Source organism: Mytilus galloprovincialis, chromosome 12 (genome assembly GCF_965363235.1).
Source record: "Mytilus galloprovincialis chromosome 12, xbMytGall1.hap1.1, whole genome shotgun sequence".
In the NCBI taxonomy this organism is placed as follows: Eukaryota; Metazoa; Mollusca; class Bivalvia; order Mytilida; family Mytilidae; genus Mytilus; species Mytilus galloprovincialis.
The window spans coordinates 7,593,139-7,615,814 of NC_134849.1; the positions used below are offsets into that span (position 1 = coordinate 7,593,139).

A 22,676-nucleotide genomic window follows, 5' to 3' on the forward strand; every position below is an offset into this window, starting at 1 on the left:
TGACTGCATAAGACGCAGCACTCATTGGGTTATGTTTTTGTCTAAAATTGAAGTGGCGACACTTGTGTTCAGTCTTAATTTTTACTGAAAAATATGTTGTGTGTCATGATAATAACTAACATATATAAAAGAGGGACGAAATATACCAAATGGACGGTCAAACTCATAAATCTAAAACAAACTGAAAGCGCATGGCTAAATATGAAAAAGACAAACAAACAACAGCACATATGACACAACATAGAAAACTAAAGAATAAACAAACATAAATGTGAGAGTGAACACGAAGTGCGGCCAATTCAAGGCGATATACCATTTATACAAAAACCATCTGATTTTTCATATTCAAGCCTGAGTCGACCAAAGGTAAAATAAATGCTATTTGAAAAATCAAATATATATATATAAATAGGTTGAGCTTGAGCTCCAGACCCCTTTACATGTTTTGAAAAAGTCCCCCAATTCATTGCAGCTTTTGAGACGGACACCGGAAGTTGGTGTGATTCATGACGAAATACCCGGATGTAAGAACATGCAAAATGGCGAAAGAAGTGAATGTTAAGTGGTTAGGAAGGAAATAATTAGTTCTAAACATGTGTTTCTTATCAACCACATCTTATTTTACGGGTTAATTATCTGATATATATAATTAAGTGTTGATCCGGATATAATGAGTACCGATAAAGTGCGTGTAGCGGTTAGAGTGCGACCCTTTAATCGCAGAGGTAGGTTATTGTAAACAAACTAGACACACGATGTGTATTCTATTTACAAAGAGGTATATTCTTCTCATTATGGGTTGTCACTGCAAATTGATTGGTGCACATATATGTACAGTTGATATACTATAGAAAAATAAGCTTAAATGGCTAAAACACTCGTTTAAATACGAGATGTAGCTAGGTGACCACGTTTTTCGGCAATACACATCACCAAATACACCTTCCCAGACTTGATTGACATTTGACACAGGCACTGGTCAATGTTACAACTTATTATGTTTAATATCCTGTCATGCACTTAAAGTGTAGGAAAGAATATATACCTGTATATAAATATAAAACAGTTAATAAATTAATTATTAAATAAAACATTGTTTGTGAAATTGTTATTATTTGGGGGAGGGGTCAGAAACATGTATCATTGCAATAGGTACTACATTTTATTTGAAGATATTTAAAGAGATAATAATGTAACTTTAATAAAACTTTTTTTTAAGTTGGTTATTAAATTGTGAGCAAAAGCACAAATCCATTCTCAATTAATTTATTTAAATTTAACATTAATTTGATATTATAATCAATGATAATATTTTAGTAGATTTTTGAATATAATTAAAGAAATTCATGTTTTATTGCTTAAGCAGATTAAGTCAATATTATTAGATTCAAAGTGTATCTAAACACCATTACATATTTATTTATCAAAAATGATTTAAATTATATTTTAAACTTTTTACTTGGGCCACAACCTATTTTAACCTTGTGAGAAAAAAAACATGTTATTTTCCAAAATGTGAAAAAAAACACCCTGTATCTTCATCTTTTGACCTTAATAAAAAAAACTATGTTGCAAATCAGTTTTAATCCAATTACCATGATTACAAATATATGATACTTTATACATGTATTGGCAATAACTCTTAAATACAGATAAAACATGATGTAGATTGTAAGTTATTTACATGTACCCATTAATTAACACTTTCAAGTGAATTAATCATGTTAATACATTTGTATATCATGTATATTGTAATTAATTCTGCTGATAAGATTATCTTAGGAACAACAAATGTCAACACTGTGTAATGCATATTTACTCATAAAAAAAAAGTTCATAGGAAACAGTTCATAGACAACTTCCTGTTGGATTAAGGTTTTAAGGAAAGAATGAAGTGCCCTTCTTAATTTTGTTAACGAAACACTTAACATGCTTAACATGTTAAATATAATAAAGTTCTATACATGTATGAGGGTTCCATATATTTATAAAAATCAAACAATTGCTGTTTCTCAAGCTTGCCACCAAATTCTTTCTTGCTTTTAACTGCTACCAGTCAGGATAGTCTTCATGATATATTTTTGATTAAGAAGTCTGAAAATCAGTCTTTTCAAAACTTTTTTAAAATTCATATATGGACCATAATTTGGTATTCGGCCTTTGGTTTCTTTTTGTATCCTTTTTTATAAGTTCTAAAATTTTAACTTTTATTTTGTGGGTTGTGTTGGTGTTAGAATAGTATGAATGGAACAATTGAGTTTTTCGAGAAAAAATTAATACATTTTGATTCACCGTTTACGTGACAGGAAACCAAACAGGAAACCAATCTTTATTTTCTTTATTTTGCACAATATAATTCAAAAGGCATAAATAAACACCATTACTAGTGTTACTTGCTTCATGTTAATATTTAAAATCTATTTTCAATGTTATATTAAAGTTTTTTTTAAACGTGACAGGAAACCATAAGAAACCGAAAGCATTTTTTTAGTTTTATTTTATTGCAAAATCTGCTTAAAATAATCTGAACAGTATACTTTTTCTTAAAATCCATCTTAAATGTAACAGTATTATAAAACTCCTAAATATGTGCTTGTTTTGAAAACAATTAGTACAATTTATTCAGAATTTTCCATATTTTCTTCATTGATACAGGATACCATAATCGTTGTATCTTGATGTTTTGGCCAAAAAAATATATTTATATTTGGTTTTGAAATTCCAGTTATATAAAATTTATTCCAAATCATTGGCAATGTAAAATTCTTTAAATCCAGTAAAGAAAAAAACTTTTAACTTGGAATTAAAATCTTTAAAATAGGCACCATGTGATATTTGTGACCTGTACACCATCTACATGGTTTCCACATTTTAACCTACTTTAGTGGGCTAAAATCAATAAAGTACTTCCTTTCAAGTCATGCCTGGTAAAAGTTTACTTTTCCTTTGACAAGTTTATTGCGTTTCTGAAAAGTGTTTGCAGAACATGAATAATAATTAAAAATTGTGACAAAGTTACCAACGTTGTACATTCCTAGTGTAACGGTATATTAACATGCATTTTTCATTTAATTATCTTTATTCACCTAAAATATCCAGTAATATTTACTGCTGAAGCAAAATCAATCCAACGAACATCGGCACCATGATAAGAGACGTAATTTCGATTGAATTTTCCAAGGACCCTTTACATCGTTATTGGGAAACGTAGTGTGTTTAAACGTCGGTCAAATTTGAAATCGATTTTGTCAAGTCATTGGGCATTTATTTTCACACAAGATCGTATGTAACATTATGCACATAGGAATAATAATAGACCCCCGGTGCAATCTCTTTGAAAATTGTATTTTCCTTTTTTAAACAAGTCGAAACAAGTCTACAGATTATGTGTGCTAACATCCCGTTGGAAACAAAAACAATGTTTAGAACTAGTATATCGTATGTCTGGCTGTAAGGGCGTGATCACATGTTAGTCACATGTTTCACGTATGACCGGAAATGATTAGAACTTAAGGACAAAAACAATTTTAATAAATAACTGGACTTCTGTTTCGTGTGAAATGTAACGCATAACGATAACGTCATTTTCTTACTTAATTATTACGAAGATCAAAACAAGAATGTAAATCATCTGTGATTTACCTGTTTGAACATCTCGCGAGAGTTCATATTTGCATATTGTTTTTAAGAATTCTATTACAACAAAGCAGATTACATCATCTAAAATTTCCGTTACGAAGTCGGACACAAAAATCACGCCACTGTTCTTACATCTGCTACATAAATACTTATTGTTCTCGGCATTTTTTTCTCACTATTCTTATTGGTCGATGTTCTTTGTTATTTGAAAGCAAAAGTTACGAATTTGCCGGTGACGATTATCTATAAATCAGTCAGCGTTATGCTCTTCGGAAGCAAAAAGTAACGCGAGAAACGACACAAAAATACGGTTGTAGAATCTTTGAAATTCGTATATTTCAATTTTTTTTCTAGGGAAGAGTAGCATACACTTGTATGTTAATAAAAATAAGGGCATCTTTAGATGTAGTTACAACTTTTCTTACAGTAATTCAAATTTTATCACTATAGTTATAGGAAACGGAGCCCAGTAGCAAATTATGGTCCATATATGGGTGATAGCCTCTTCTTAAGAACATTTTATTGACCTGGGATGTTGGATTAGTTGTAAATGTTGAAGACTTCTTAAAGGGAAATTCCGCGATTTTTTACTTATCATCTAATTATGTTCATCTTAACATAAAAAACACATTTGCAAAGTTTTAAATTTATATTCCTTCTAATAACGGAGAAAATCAAGTATTTGTAACTTTTTTGGTTGAATTCTCGAGTGGGTCGTGACGTATTAGCCCGATTTATTGAATTCTGGGAAAAAATAAAATCTGTTTAACTCTTATAGCTTATCGACAATATACGCAATTAAAAGCGCACAGCTGACGAATGGTCGAAGTTATAAACCACAATATAAGAATGAACGAAAGTGAATATGCATATATATATACCGTTTTGTATTGATTGAATTAAACTCCTATAAAATTATCTCTAGTAAATGTTTTTGAATAAATTTAATTAATTATTGTTGAGATTTTTTTCATAAAATATTTATTGAACATTTTTACTGATATTGAACTGAAAATATTTCAGTTCTATTTACCGTTATTGTTTTGATAATCATTTCAATGCAACTAATGTGTGAGCAGAGTGTGTATATTATTTTGTAAAGGTCACTGTATATTTCTCGGCTTGAGGTCAATTCGTTTACCTTGTAGCTATTTAGCCGCAGGTGTGAGTTCAAGCGTACACAGGTATAAATGTTGTTATTTGGAAAGGATAAATAGAAAGGATTAGAGTATATGCTGTCATGATGTTAATACACTAAGATTAAATACACGATGAGAATAAAGATACAATAATTAAATTGTGTAAATTAATTGAAAATAAAATTCAGATTCGTAATTCCGAAAGTGTATAAAAATAAAAGGAAACAATTTTTGATTACTTTCTTAGCGGCAATTGGCGTAAAGATTCAAATATGAAGCAAAAAATAGTAGTTTTAATCTTTAATAAAAACTAAATGCAATATTACCCAATTTGATATACCATTGTACATCTGTTTGATATCATTGACTTTACCGGAATTTCTTAACTTGTATTCAAATCTGGCTGTGTTTAAATGCTAATAAAACTATTGCAATTTTAAAGTTTTTAATTGACAAAAAAATACAACATACAACATGCATAATTTTTTTTTAGTTTCTTTTTAACATTTTATTCTTACATAATTAAATTCATTTGACAATCATTTACACGAACTTTTTGTGAAAAGAATACTAATTATCTAAGCTAAGGCATTATATCTTTTGAGGATTTTTGAGGATTTTTTTTAAAATTCTATGATAATAGTTGTGCAATGTTGAACATGATAGCCGTCATTAATCCAAATAAGTAATACAGTAGTTGTAATAAAAGTTATACTTTAGTCATGCATTACAGATATTGACGAATTTATAATAGTTCGTTCATACATCGTTGTTCATGAAACAATCATTATTAGTATACATGTAAGTTTCCTGACGTATAAGAGCCATTGAGGATGAGCTCCAGAGAAATCAGACTAGTTGCGTTTCGTTCGTTTGTTTGTTGGGAAAGGAGAGGAAATGCAACCGCTTGTACAGATAAACGACAGAATTACCATACAAGCATTTATAATCAACACAATCAGAAAGAGTTCCCATCGTTAGACGGGGAATATGAAGGCTTCCAAGAATGAACAAGTGACATGTCTAACTCTGAACAGTTAGAGAACAGACTATCGACATCGAACGCTTGTTCTTGATATTTGAAACTGTATGCATATATATACGTATACGTTTATGATATAGTGATGAGTTCTGACAAAAACTAAATTCCTTCATGGTTATATCTTGCCATACGTTTATATTGGTTTGTAAGGTGATTACTCAAAATCGTTATTTGAAAATCCTGTTTGTGAGATGTAGATTCATTTCAATACAGAAATTTCGTCTATATATTTCACAAGTGTATAACACGGAGAAGCTCTGAAGGTTCATTACTCCCATTTTGTTTGGGTGTGAACCATCGATGTTTACAGCAATATCAAGGAATAAGGTGATGATGGTAGAAAGAACTATGGGCGTCATGTGGTAAATATTACATGCATATCGGACAATGAGTTGTCAATCTGTATGAAAAGTTTTCCAATACAACCATATTATTGAGAAGGAATGTTTACATGCTATACTCTCGTACTAGTATTACAGGGTTCTTGTGGCGTTCACCTTAGACACACATCGTTTTAACGATGTTTAAAAAAAGACAGAACCAATTTAATGTCATATTTCCCTATTTTTTAAATATAACTAAAATTCTTTTATCTGACAAGAATATCCCTATTTAGCGAACAAGTAATTTATTCTTTTTTCGGTTATTGAATACCAAGAAAGAAAATAAATCCCGAAATTAATTTGAAACTTTGATACTCAAAAGTTTCCCAGCAAAATATTCACATCCCCTGGGGATAATTAGTGTTCGTCCAGTGGCATATATAACAATTGTGATGACGAATTCCTTCCTTTGTTTGAGAACAATCTTATTGAAATATAAATCTGTGATTTTCCTAGGTCCACAGCTTCAATGAACCAAAGCAAAAGTTATACATCGACCTGTATTTAAATCAAATTGGTTCTCTTCTTCTTTTGGTATACAACTGTAGTCTATCGACATTCGATGATTACATACTGTTGGCATACGTTGGCTAGTCTATTTACAACACTTTTACCCCTATTTATTCAAAATATATGTTTTTTTCTTATGTTCAATGTATACACGTATATATTTTAAATTGCGCTATAGTTCCGTAACTTTATATCCAGTCGTATAAACGAATCGTCGGCAAGTGCGTACATTTTTTTAAATCAATATTTCTGGTCTGTTCCAATCTGTCCTTCACTATTGACAATGACTATATATTACATTTTCCCAAATTCACCCTTGGAAAAAATATTTAAATAGATTTTAATTTCATCAAATCTTATTTTTTGGGTATTATTTATATATTATGAATTATATTCTTTACACCAGAACTGTTATTTATAAACAAGCGTATGAGTTTAGTAATGACAAGTAAGACAGAGTTGTATATTATACATCTGATAGTTCAAAATGGAAAGTTATAAGTTATAAGTTATCAGCCGTGTACACTGATCAATACCTGCAGAAGTGAAACGATGCATGAACTTGCAAGCCCGACAGGAAATCGCTTGAATACCTGGACGTGTCACCTCACACCCCTCACAATACCTTTGGAAGTAATACCTTTAGCCATGCTTGTGATCAGATAAGGGAAGATCAAAATATATTTGAAAAAAGTTTATTACTTTAAAGAATTATGAACAAATTAGATTTTCGAAAACAATTTTCACGGAACACTTATTTATGATTTCAACTTTGACTTTTCACCTAATTCCAATATCAACAGTTTAAAAACAACAGACCATGGTAATTTAAAAAAAGTAAGAATATTTTCCGTATCAAGTTAGTTAGTCGTATTAAACAAGCGTACGATTGACAAGATATCGACACGCAATTACGACTACATCGGTTACTGTAGTTTTGTTTCTTTGTGGTTTATAGACATATCGTTTTTATTCATCGGGAAAGAAGACAAGATGGCGGATCTCGGAGAATTGATACTCTAAATTTAAAATCGATGGTGATCGCTTATCTAGCGGAATAAAACTTTAATATCTATGAATTTGAACATTTTTATACAGAATGAACATAATATCAATTTTTGATTTTTTTGCGAAGTTTCCCTTTAAGCTTGTATTCAAGATGAACTTACAACTTGGAATTTACAATTTTATTTTCAAAATTATATTTCTTAATTGTAATATGGATATATTTTACATGTTAAAGTACATGTATAATGTACAAAATGTATGATACTTCTTCTGGAATTAATTTCCACAAACTCTTGAAGGTTGTACATGTATGTGTGTGAAAGGCTATCAAGTTGAATTTATCTATAGATATGTAGGATGGACAATCTGGTTTCTAATTTTGAGGCTGTTATTTGAATTTGAATATTTTTTTCCATGAATTTGAAGCATGGAGAATGCTTCACAATATTGAGAAATTGTTTTTTTACAAATATTTTTACACTAGATACACAACATGAACATGTACATTGTATATGTTCATGTACATGTTATATGTTCATGTATATGTTGTAAGCAATCAAATTATGTGTCAATATTACTCAATGTTGAAAGTGGAAATGAAAGTCGTCATGCTATCTTCGTTTTAATAACAGAGATATGTCAGGGGTTTCTCGAAGACATGTCCATGAGTCCTGAATGCTTGAAAATCTGTACTCGTTCTGTCAACTCATCACCTCCAAAACTGGAGAGTTCAAAGATGTGTAAATGTTGTCAAGGTACATGTACAAAAAATGTAGCCTCTATATTTTGATTTAACTGTTTACAATGTAAGTCTCAAAAACTTAACTTAATGTAAACTTGATTTGATTTACTTGTACTCTACTTTAGGATAGAGATTTAAAAAATAAATTATGTAGCAATAACATTTGACTAAAAATGACAATTCCATTGACTTTCCTGCAAGAAACCTTACTGAGAACATTGCATTTACATGTATTGTACTGTACATGTACATTACTGTACATGTACAATGTACATGTATATAATTCTTATATCATTTGCATATCTATAAATACTTAAATTGGATTGGTCAATTAGAATATTTATCTTGGTTTACACTTCGATAAACCATGTTTCCGAAACTACTTTCGTAATCTATTCATGCGCGATACACATTCTTGCTAGGATACTGGGATTTTCAGCAAATTGAGATTATAAAACAATTACATAGCAGTTGTTTCTATTCTAATACATATATATATATAAAAAAAAGAAAGAAAATAACTGCCCTAAAGCTTCGAAAATGTATAAAAATAAAATTTTAATAAAATTCCGCGAAATTTCATGAAGGATTTGGCGAATTTACGTCATGGCAAAACACGACGTCACACGAATGAAAGTTTTCAAGGGAAAGATTATTTCGTAACGTGTACGCTTCAAATTCGAATAATATCTAATTAAAATGAAGTTTTTGAGGTAGGTGCTATTTCATTTGAGTTTCTGTTGCATTTATCGGACATTTATGGTTTTTAGAAAGTCAAGATGGCGGCGTACTCCTTAGTTACGACATGCCATTGTGCTTTTGATGGTAAATATAGTAGCCGTCAACCAAATAATGTAAATTAAAAATGGCGTATGTTTGGCTGAAGAATTATAAGGATTAAACACATTTTTTCTAGAGGTTATTGATGTGTAAACCGGGTCTCTTACTCACAAACTTTACATAAAAGTCCTCCTTCGGACTTTTATTCAGTTTGTGAGTAAATCGCCCCGGTTTACACATCAATAACCTCTAGAAAAAATGTGTTTAATCCTATAGTAAAACTGAATTAAAATATGTATATATGTAAATGTTTACCAGTCAGGATGCATTTGTTTGGCTAAAAAATATCTTTCTCGTCTTCCCTTCTACTCTTATTTGTCATGCCTACTAGTACTCTTAACACATTTAATGAAGCACTTATACAGACAAGAACATTCCCTTATACATAGATATAGGAAGATGTGGTGTATGTAATAAATTCCATGTAAATTATTAAAACAAAACATTTTACCTACATATGTACCAGTGGTTCTTTTCATATAAACCATTTGGAAGTCATGAACATTTCAGTTTAACTAGATGTTTGTATCTATTTTACATTGTAAATACCAGTAGAGAAGGTTCCCATTATGCATATTGACTATGTATGTTGCTGCATTATTCGATATTGAGCTGCCATGACACTTGATTGAGCTTATTCTGATCCTCATGCAGCATGACATGACGTGTCTATTTGACGTGTCTCTGGAGAATTTTGATTAATGATACATGTTGCAGTTGTACGTTTGAAAGTGTTAAAGATGGAAGAAATCAATAGTTAAGGCTGTACTGTTTTAATGTAGCTCGACACACATGCTTTGTACAGGCTTAAAGAGATCATGTGAAATGTTTATTTATACATGTATGTAACATACATTTGTTGTACATGTACATGTTTCAGCTGCAGATCCAGCCATTTTGAAAAGGGGGTTTCCAACCCAGGATAAAAGGGGGTGTTCCAACTATATGTCCCAGGCCCATTCAAATGCATATATTGTCCATAAAAAAGGCGGTGTTCTGTAATGGAAAGAAAAATAACTACATTTTTATACGACCGCAAATTTTGAAAAAATTTTCGTCGTATATTGCTATCACGTCGGCGTCGTCGTCGTCGTCGTCGTCCGGCGTCCGAATACTTTTAGTTTTCGCACTCTAACTTTAGTAAAAGTGAATGGAAATCTATGAAATTTTAACACAAGGTTTATGACCACAAAAGGAAGGTTGGTATTGATTTTGGGAGTTTTGGTCCCAACATTTTAGGAATTAGGGGCCAAAAAGGGCCCAAATAAGCATTTTCTTGGTTTTCGCACTATAACTTTAGTTTAAGTTAATAGAAATCTATGAAATTTTGACACAAGGTTTATGACCACAAAAGAACGGTTGGGATTGATTTTGGGAGTTTTGGTCTCAACAGTTTAGGAATTAGGGGCCAAAAAGGGGCCCAAATAAGCATTATTCTTGGTTTTCGCACAATAACATTAGTTTAAGTAAATAGAAATCAATGAAATTTAAACACAATGTTAATGACTACAAAAGGAAGGTTGGTATTGATTTTGGGAGTTTAGGTCCCAACAGTTTAGGAATTAGGGGCCAAAAAGGGACCCAAATAAGCATTTTTCTTGGTTTTCGCACCATAACGTTAGTATAAGTAAATAGAAATCTATGAAATTTAAACACAAGGTTTATGACCATAAAAGAAAGGTTGGGTTTGATTTTGGGAGTTTTGGTCCCAACATAATAAGGGGCCCAAAGGGTCCAAAATTAAACTTTTGTTTGATTTCATCAAAATTGAATAATTGGGGTTCTTTGATATGCTGAATCTAACTGTCATGACTGTGTATGTAGATTCTTAACTTTTGGTCCCGTTTTCAAATTGGTCTACATTAAGGTCCAAAGGGTCCAAAATTAAACTTAGTTTGATTTTGACAAAAAATGAATCAGTTAGGTTCTTTGATATGCTGAATCTAAAAATGTACTTAGATTCTTGATTATTGGCCCAGTTTTCAAGTTGGTCCAAATCGGGGTCCAAAATTAAACTTTGTTTGATTTCATCAAAAATTGAATAAATGGGGTTCTTTGATATACCAAATCTAACTGTGTATGTAGATTCTTCATTTTTGGTCCTGTTTTCAAATTGGTTTACACTAAAGTCCAAAGGGTCCAAATTAAACTTAGTCTGATTTTAACAAAAATTGAAATCTTGAAGTTCTTTGATATGCTGAATCCAAAAATGTACTTAGATTTTTTATTATGGGCCCAGTTTTCAAGTTGGTCCAAATCAGGATCTAAAATTATTATATTAAGTATTGTGCAATAGCAAGTCTTTTCAATTGCACAGTATTGCGCAATGGCAAGAAATATCTAATTGCACAATATTGTGAAATATCAATTTTTTTTTTAATTAGAGTTATCTTTCTTTGTCCATAATAGTAAGCAAGAAATATCTAATTGCAAAATATTGTGCAATAGCAAGATTTTTTTTTAATTGGAGTTATCTTTCTTTGTCCAGAATCAACTTAAATCTTTGTTATATACAATATACAATGTATATTCACTTTTTACTACCAACTGATAAATTAAAATAATCTTTACCATTCAGTGATAACAAGCAGTTTTTTTACATCTTAATATTTTATGATGTATTTAAATGAGTAGTTATTGTTGCAAACTCCATTAGAAATTTTAATTGAGATTAGTTTTGGAATAAGGGAAAGGGGGATGTGATTAAAAAAATTGGGTTCAATTTTTCTCATTTGAAATTTCATAAATAAAAAAGAAAATTTCTTCAAACATTTTTTTGAGAGGATTAATATTCAACAGCATAGTGAATTGCTCTAAGAGAAACAAAAATTTTAAGTTCATTAGAACACATTCATTCTGTGTCAGAAACCTATGCTGTGTCAACTATTTAATCACAATCCAAATTTAGAGCTGAATCCAACTTGAATGTTGTGTCCATACTTGCCCTAACCGTTCAGGGTTCAACCTCTGCGGTCGTATAAAGCTACGCCCTGCGGAGCATCTGGTTATAGATTATTCTCTTAAAAGAAATGTTGATAGACAAAGAAATAAACACAAATGATGGTCATCTATTTCATATTTTATTCATCCCTATACATGTACATAATGAATATCTAGAGTGAACAATCTTAGTACCGTTGTACTTACTGTCTCTGACTAACAGCTGATTTTGGATCAATGACTTCCTTTCATATATCATGTATATGCATTTCTCATGTCTTTTAAACTTCACCTTTTCCCCAATAGACACTCAATTTCAACAAGAGACATGATTTTTGGAAATCAGTCTTTCTCTATTTTGTCATTCATTAAAATGTTCCTACATGTAATTCAGTGTTTATTCAACTTATGCCACAGAGATGAGTAAAAAAATGGTTAATGTGCTGTAAAAATCACTAAAATGTTGGATACATTACAAATATATGTAAGAAATAAATCTCATATTAGTAACATGTCTAAAATAAAAATCTTAATGTCCATGTACATCACAGTAACATGGATCACAAGACTTCTGAAAAGAAACTTCATGTAGATTTCATACTATGCAAATGGTACACAGAGATGTTTTGACAGTAAAAAAACAGATTGAGACAATAGATAATAATGACTTTCTTTATTTTGGTTTGAAAGAAGGTTATTGACATTGGTAGACAGATGATTTTATATTCCCAAAAGTTTCTGTGATTAGAATTTCTAAATGCTATTATACCAGATATCTATACTGTCTGGAAAAAAAACTGTTGAGGAAAATAATCAGTTTTTATTGGATGAAGTGCATATAACATGTATAAAACTTCTTAAACCAAAGAGGGGTCTCAGTAGCTAAGTGGTCAAAATAGTCCAACTGCTTTATCATGCAAGGGCAGACCCAGCCATTTTAAAAAGTGGGGGTTCCTAACCCAGGATAAAGGATAAATGCATTGATCATCCCCCAAAAAGGGGGTCCAACCCCCAGAACCCCTCCCCCTGGATCTGCTACTGTCACTAGCCAGTTATCATGGTTATATACACCATGTACACTGAGGTTGTGAGTTTGAGTCCAGCACATAGCAGGTGAGCTTGCAGATCAACGAAATTAAAATCTGTTCTCAATTTTAAGTAAAAGCACATTGTACATTTGAGTTTTAAAATGCTCAAATATTGACAGACTTTTAGATTGTTCTTGTGATGTACATTGTACAATGTAAATTATTCAATCCTAAAATGCCTGACAAGTTCAAATACGTAATATGTTTTTTTACATGACCTGAGTATTCCTTTCACAAATGTTCAAAAAGCATTCTGGTAAACCTGGATAATTTGTTTCCAGAAATAGCTTCACATCCATAACACCATATAAGATCTTCATTTTAGATAGCATCACAGTCAAGCAATATATATATATTAGCATTGCCATCACATTACCATGATGCTAAATAGACCCTAGGGAGAACACTGCATGTATATATTATCGTGTTAAACTTTCTCAATTCTGCTTCTTTCTGAGATCTACAAAACAAAGTGTCAGATTTTACAAATACATTTTTGCCTAGAAGTTACGTAGATATTGATCAGATAGTTAATGTTTTTGTTAAAAAAGATTAGAAAAGATAATAATTCATGGCCATCATGGTATTGTCTCAGTATGCATTCATTGATTATATTATGATACAAAGGTTGATCAACAAGTTCGTATCAATTCACATTTTTAAAAAGTACAAGAAAACTGAAGAGCCAGTATTGTTAACATCAGGGCGACTTGTTATCGCTTTTGAGGGTCTGGCAAAGCTAAGTGATCGCCCAAGTCGCCTGGTAGGGTGAGCCCTGATTCTTAGGAAAAATTGAATTTTAAAAAAAGTAGTTGGTCACAGGTATTATAAAAATCTTATTTACTGGTTACATTTGCAAGCTTAAGTCCTAAAATCAGTCCAGAAAGAAATTTGATTAATATGGTTTATGAGCTTACTTTTTTATAAAAAGAAATTTACTATCTGAATCACATTTTTACTGAACATGCGGAAGTTGGGCTATCTCTACTATTTGGAGTCTTTTGGATCTGAAAATTCTTCACAAGGCAACAAAATTCTACTAAAATTTTTGTAAACTTGAGCTTTTGGGCTTGTGGATTGAAAAGATTATCATGAAGACTGAACATGTTTTATGTGAGGGAGTGTGAATTTTTGTAACAATATTTCACAGTCCTTCACAAAATGTATTATGTAGGTTTATGTGAATGTCATATCAGGTAAATGTCCTATGTTTATTAATTAGATTGAAAGGTGGATATCTAAAAGTTCAGGTGTAGGAAATCTCATTAGAAATGATTTGAAATGTCATATTAATATACAATCATTGAACATGTTGAAGACCTATTGGTGACCTTCTGCTGTAGTCTGTTCTATGGTCGGGTTGTTGTCTCTTTGACACATTCCCAATTTGCATTCTCAATTTTATTATTGCTATTTTGTGCATTCTTTGATCTTTTTTTGTGATAATTTTTGGGGAAAGACGGCTTCAAGCCGTCAATTCCCTAATGGGGTTGGCCAGAGTATCATTCCCTCACGTCAATCATTTTGTTTTGATAGTTTGGAAACCCCCTCAAAATGTCATACTTAAATTGATGACAAGGAGAACAGATTGACTTAAAATACATTTTTTACACATTTCCCTTCTGTTTCTCATGAAATTATCGTATATTGAGCTTTCCCTTACACTATATACGTTTCTTTTACAGTCCGGAAAAATCAGTATTACGAAATATTCTAAATATATCTAACCTAGTGACGTCATTGTTGGAATGCCACACTACACAGGGATATCCTTTATTCTTTTGTAAAAATCATTCACAATACTTGTATACTAATTTAAAATCCGTATTTGTTAAATATAAACCTAATGATGTTTGCTGTAGTGTAGATGATTCACACACCAACATGAAATGCTTGAATCTGAGGCTATAATCAGATAATATGTAGGTCAACTTTCGCGGTAAACAATATCAATGGGGATACATGAGATTGGGGAGAGAAACGGCAGTTTTCATTGTTTCTGTAAAGTTCTGTTTTTAGAATCTTCCTCCAATTCAGGAGCACCTCAATTGATAAGTAATTTTACATTAAAATCAAAGTAAATGTTTCTGAACATTTAAAATGTGACATTTAGTATATGATAAGAAGTCTTCAATATAAAAAAAAATGTGTACCAACATAATTATTGAAATGGTTAAAAAAAAATTAAAGAAAAGAAAAATGTTGCTTTTTGTAGTTTATACCTATTGAGATTGGGGAGAGCAACTGCAGTTTTCATTCTTTCTGTAAAGTTATGTTTTTAGAATCTTTCTCCAATTAAGGAGCACCTCGATTGATGAGTAATTACCCACTAAAATGAAAGTTAATGTATATGAACACTAAAAATGTATATATGATAAGTAGTCATCAATTAAAAAAACAACATAATTATTGTAGTGGTCATTTTTTTTTCTCATTTTTTTTTTAAATATTGCTTTTTGTAGTTTAAAGCTATTTATTCATGAATTTTACAGATATATAAAAATGTGGGATCTGGAAACAAACTTCACACAGCTTTTATATCAATCATATTTGATTTTATAAGTACATGTATCCCTGTGATGAGAGTTGTAACTGGGAACTTTATCAATGGAAAATTAAAACTCAATAGCGGATTTTTCAGTCCTCACTTTCTTGAGAATATTGTCACAAAAAATTGAGAATAGTCTTAGCCTGCCGTTCAGTTGTACATAATTAAAATTTTAAAATATAATGTAGCAGTTGTTAAATTCAATTGAATTTTAGATAATTAACTCCCAACTTAAATCAAATGTTTTGATTTAGAAGGTGCAGATCTCATTGGTCCAAATTGTCTCTATGATGAATTCTTGACTAAGGAAATGAAATAACAATAAACAACAATTAGTTTCATTATTGTCAGCCTTTCTATATGATCTAGCTGTTCTTTTGCTCATTCTTTGTATGTAGACTATCAAAAGATACCCCCCTAAAAATTGGAACAATGGCTGTCTTTTCCCTTCAGAGCTCTTCAGCTCTTTGATTCATATCATGCTATTGCTTGAGATGGAAAATTATCGCTAGAATCTAAGGAGGCACCTGGCGTTGCTTATGAAATTGACAACGTCGTCATAGGTAAAATAGCGATAAACAGATTATCATTGGTCATCTCAACTCGATTGCTTTTCTTGCTTTCGCCGTACCGTTTCAATCAAAATACAACTTACAAGTTTAAAAAACCTAATTCATGTTCAGTGTGGTGGTGTGGCGATAATGGAGAGCATGAGGTTTCATCCCCATGCAATTCCTAGAAAAAATAAACACTAAATCCTGGATGTTTTAAAAATAAAGAATTCTTTCCCAGATCATTTGTCATGAATTAATACCTTTTTATGCCCCAGCTCCTTAACTGTCAGTGTCTATCTATCTTTCTATCGTAACCCTTACAGCTGTCTTTCTATCCTTCCTTCCTTCCATCTTTTGGTCTGTCCAATAAGTATTTCACACATATAATCAAATTTAAGCTGCAGGGACACTTGTGTCTGGCTCAGACACATTCTCCTTTCATTGGAGTTAAAGATATTGTACTACAAGGGTTATTCACCAATATGACCAATATACATTCTAAAAGCTTTTGATATCTTGAAAATTGTTTGAACATGTTTGTCTCTGATGACATCACTAATTTGAAGCATTATTTGCGCCGACTGCAATATGATTCCATATTGCACATTTATTTGGTTAAGTTCAGTATCAACTATATTGGTACTGTACAATAAAAGCCATTTCAATGCTAAAAGTAGAATATATCAGTAACTTGAATATGAATATGATACAAGTCATTTCAATGATGAGAGTAATATACAAACATGTATTATATCAGAAACATGATTAAAAATATGATCTATTAATGCAGTTGTACATCCTATCAATAAAGTTCATTTATAGAACATTTTTAATCTACTTGTTATATCATGTTATAATGGTATTGAGATGCGAAATATGGATTTATTGTCGAGAGATTTTACATTACATGACATTAAGATAATTTGGTTGAATGGTCAGATATGGCATGTGAGTTTTTTTGGAGAACAAAATTTATCAGGCCTCTCGGTGGAATATATATATTTATTCCATTTTTGGTGAATTGAAATGTTCGTCAGATTGTTTTGGTACAATCACGCATACTAAACATTTGATTGATTGGGTTCTCTGACTTGAACTGTTTCTATGTCATTCGTCTGTGTAGTATCTTGATGGACATCGTGTCTCTGTATCGGTGTGAGTCTTCTGATGGTTTTGTATGACCATTGGTCATTGATTGTATGGAATCACTTCTTTGTATCAATTTGTTGTGACTACTTGCAAATTGAATTGGAGCCTTTCGATAGTTTTGTATGACCATCGATTGTATAGATATCATTAACAACTGGCATCTCGCTTTAAAAGGGAAATATAGCATTATGATTGCTTTGGTTTTAAGTTTGTAAATGCATGCCTCTTAAGTAAATAGATCAATACTAGTTACATATAAAATATATTAGTGTTAGAATTCAGAAGTGACACTCATTTAATGAATTGTAAGTCTATATATATTTGCACTTTTGTATTTATAAAAAAAGATGTTGTATGATTGCCAATGAGACAACCCTTCACAAGAGACCAAATAACACAGAAACAAACAGTTTATAATAGGCTACCTCAGTTGTTTTTCATTCAGAAAATATGTGATTGTGTTCTAAATAAGGTTTTATCTTCCAAGGTCATTGTGCACAACTTTGTTTACAGTGTGTATGATGTATGTAACCTTGAATATGGGAGATAACCAAATGGTAAAGTCTGTAAAAAGGAAATAACGAAAATACCAAGTTTTACTCAGAAAGTCCCTCATCAAATGGCAAAATTAAAAGCTCTTACACATTAAATGAATGTTCAACAACTGACATATTGTTGACTTTGTACAGGCATTTCCTGTCATTTAAATTATTAATAAAGTGGTTTTACTTTAATATGCCTGTTACATACATGTATGTGCAATGCTTTTAGTTTGCAGCCTGACGTAAGAGATTAATGGATATATATATAGCTCTCATTTACATTTGTTCCATGACTCCAAAGCCAGTATATAGCAACTAATTATGGATGTCTAAAAATTAGATTTCAAGGTTTTTTCTATTGTTTATATAAGACAGATAAATAGGAAACAATTTTCTTCAAAATTAATGAAGTCCAAAAAAATCTGGTCCTTAAATTTTCAGAATTATAGGGAAATTTTTTTCTCTAGGTGACCAACATTTTTGATCTTATACACAGCATTGCATTGTAACAATCTTAAACAATCTTCATTGACAGTTTTTATCTATTTTAAGGAAGTAAATGATCATATGAATATTGACCTTACTTAACCTTTAAAGTCCATTCACCTGTCTATGTTAATTAAGATACTGGTTTAGAATAGTTAAAACAAGAACATAAAGTTAGAAGTTTTAGCTAATGGTCATGATGGTAATTTGTCCTAAAGTTTGTTTGAGTTGATGTATAAATCTTTAAAAAAAAAATATTGAAATCAAATTTCATATTTGAAGTATCATATTATGAAAAAAATGTATGTCCAGCCTCCGAAGGGGGACATTTTGATTTCTGGTCTGTTCATTTACTTTGTATGTCTGGGATTAAAAAAAAAATTTACCATGAATATACTGGTAAATTATTATTTTTTGACACTGTGACCATTGCTTAACTGTCAATTTTGGTGTGAACTTTTAAAATTATACCCCAAATTATGGTTTTAGCCTCAATTCAACTGATCACAGAAAAAGGAATTAAGAAAATTAGTATTAAATCAGCAAATTCTCAAGTCGAATATTTAGGTCAAGGTAGTTTGCAATGAAGTTTTGGTCACATCAACTTAAAACTTAATGATGTGAACACTTTAAATTATTTGTCAAAGAACAGATGAAAATCAACATAATACCAAATCAGATAATGATATATCAGTTTCAGTCAGTTAACAATGGACCAGTATTATAGCTTATTTAATGTAACAATTAACAGGAAAACAGTATTGTGTATTCCTTCATTGGCTACTATGCTTACATTTTTATGCCCCACCTACGATAGTAGAGGAGCATTATGTTTTCTGGTCTGTGCGTCCTTCCGTCCGTCCGTTCGTCCCACTTCAGGTTAAAGTTTTTGGTCAAGGTAGTTTTTGATGAAGCTGAAGTCCAATCAACTTGAAACTTAGTACACATGTTCCCTTTTGGTTGATCTTTTTACTTTTAAGACCAAATTAGATTTTTTACCCAATTTCACGGTCCATTGAACATGGAAAATGATGATGCGAGTGGGGCATCCGTGTACTTTGGACACATTCTTGTTTTTCACCTAAGGTTACAATGCTTACATTTTTTCTGAATTTGCTGCTTTTAACAATAATAACCAGGACCATTATCCTGTTGGACAACATTTTGCCTTTAATAATCAAAATATGTGTTCTTTCTATGTGACGTCATCAGGCATGGCCGCTTTTTTTTTTCGTGATGCCACATTAGGAAATTCAGAGAAAAACAAGAAAATTTGAAGCCTGGAATTGAATTTTTATCAATAATGAACTCAGAGATCAAACAAACCACACGTTGATTAAATAAAAATAATCAACGGGTCAGGAAAAGGATAAATCATGTACAAATTAGAGAAACATGCATTACAGATCTAGATAGAAGGATGATTTTAAATTCCTATAAACACACATAAAAGAATAGGAAAAAAAAGTTTAGAAATCTTATACATATATAGTATTGATAATTTAGAAGTACTAATTTAAAATGATGAAGATGAAAGAAATTTTGATCATTGAGTGGATATAAATCAGGATACTGGGAAATAAGATTTTGATATCTTCTGAAATAATTCCGTACTTCAAAGAAAGACTAATTTACGAAGATTCTTGCTAATTGTATTAAAATTGTGCTACGATGAGATCTGGTTGTTGTCTTAAAGGGAATTATGTTTACTGCTACAGAGATCAAAGATTGAAATAGTTTGCTTCAGGCTCCAGAACCTTTAGTACTTGCAGAGACATGTACAATGAATTTTTGTATACACTGACTCTTTTTTTGTTTACGGAGATCAAAGATTGAAATATTAAGCTGCAGGCTCTATAAACTTGAGTACTTAAAGCGACACAAATATATACTTTTTCTCTGTTTTAAAGTATGATGCAAATGATTTCGCAGTCATTGATATTTTATGTTATACCCATTTTCAAATGTGTTATGATGCTGCATTATTTGGAAATCAAATATTTAAAAAGATTTTAACTTAGCGATTATTAGAATTTTAGCAGTTTCTGGATTGAACAATTTAATTAGTTATACATATATTTGTTTTACAAAGGCTCAAATTATATTGATTTTAGGAGAAAGTATATAATAAATACAGTGATAACTCTTTGTATTAAGATACATATTTCACAGGATAGAAGACCTTGATGGCTCCCTGTGTGATAGTATATCAAGCTTATGTCTATTGTCCTCATGTTCACGGTTCAATGACCTCTTGTAAGGTGAAAGGTGAACAAAATAAAAGAAAGGAAATGTGGTAAGATTGCCAATGAGGTGGATGTAAAGGCATGTCAGCTTTCAACAATGAGAAAAATCCATATCTAATGTCTTTAAAAATGCCTAGACAATAAAAAAAGAAAATCAAGGAAACTAATAACGCCTGATTTATAACAAAACTATTTACAAAAAGCAAATTTGACAAACATGAACCATTGACAATGACAGAACTACAGACTCCTAACTAGAGGCAGTCATTACAAATTGTGACTTGGATAGAGAGTTGTCTCATTGGCACTCATACCACATCTTCTTATATTATCTACATAAAGAATGCGGAAAGTCAAACTTTGTTTGTGAGCCCTCAACCCTCACCTACTCTGGAAGGGTGGTGTAACAGCACTACATGAGAACAAACTGCCAAATTCAGAAGCAAAAGATCTGTAATTGGCTCAAAAACAACTAACATAAAACAATAGGAACAAAAACCTATGGTAAGTCATTGATCTAACAGATTTTTTTAAAATAAAGAATTCATAATCAGTAAAAAAGGTTGGACAATTCAACACATGCATTCTTGTTTATTGTTTGTTATTTCAAAATAATGTTTTTATTATTGTGTTTTCTCCTATTTTACAGAGATACAACTGTCTACAAAATGTGTAATAGATATGGAACCAACACAGACTGTTCTCTACAGGTAAGATTATATCAAACCATGGCAATCTGTAGGTTGACTTTATAAATACAGCTGTTTCTCAAAACGCCTCTTTTGGGGAGATCTTGAATATTCATAGAAAATTAATTTTGTTTACATACTGGTTCCCAGTTATGCTCTCTGTGTTCCATCTCACAGAGAAATATTACTTGGGAATGTTACCAGTAAATTTATATGTGCATATTGTTTACATTGAAATCTGTGGTAACCTTTTATTTGAGGTAGGGGAAGTTAAGAAAATTAATGTAAGTTTAAACTCTTGAGAAGTTCTGGGCATATAAACGTTGAAAATATGCCACACAGCCCTATATTTTGAACTTTGAAAAAAATTGTGGTGCATATGAACTTTCAATTCTAGGATAAATTTTTTTTGAAAACTTCATAGTAAAAGTGGTACAGTTTTAGCCGTAAAAGGAGTTCCTATGGGAAATTGCATTGTCAATATTTACAGAATTGCAACCTGTAGTCATGGTTGTTGCATCAATCCCAAACTTAGACAGTTACATCCTACACCAGTGAAAATGTTGTATTATAAAGTTGTTGCTCAGAAAATGTGTTTTTTTTTAAAACAAATGTACTGGGAATCATTATACCATTTTTTGTGGATTTCCTAGTGAAAGGAAAACAACAAATAAAAGATGGTTATAAAATCCCCAAAAGGAAATATCCAAGAAGATTTCCTCCTGTCTTAAACCTTGAAAATTTGTATCCATGAAATGATGAAAATAAATGCCACCACAACATTCTTTAAATTTATGTTAAAGCAATATCTCTCTCCCCCTTCCCCACCCATCTGCATTCTGTAGACCATATATATAAATTTGACCTTTCATCCATGTTGAGTAGCTATTAGGGGATATTAAGTTTCTGTACTTTTGATAATGGTGGGCGACTGTATCATTAGTAATTGATCTAAATTTTTTTATTTGTCTTTATAGACACAATGTTATGAGCTCATTTGTGAATTGAAACTTTGATCATCTTGACAATAATTCTGTAACAGCATGAGAATTGTTTGTAGTACAGATACACCTAATTCTAATAGGCACATGTAAGATCTCTTTTGTCTATTTCTAAGATTTATAATATTGA

At 31.0% G+C, this 22,676-nt stretch overlaps 1 protein-coding gene across 7 annotated transcripts in view; it reads left to right on the plus strand.

The window, feature by feature from the left end:
• The first annotated feature begins 530 nt into the window (after positions 1-530).
• Positions 531-22,676, plus strand: part of LOC143053927 (kinesin-like protein KIF13A) — a 175,486-nt gene continuing 153,340 nt past the window's right edge. For all 7 annotated transcript variants that reach the window (XM_076226727.1, XM_076226730.1, XM_076226731.1 and 4 more), the window contains exons 1-2: positions 531-725; positions 21,506-21,566. In XM_076226727.1, coding sequence (XP_076082842.1) covers positions 671-725; positions 21,506-21,566 — 116 coding nt within the window. In that variant the 5' untranslated portion in view covers positions 531-670. The remainder of the gene's footprint in view (positions 726-21,505; positions 21,567-22,676) is intronic.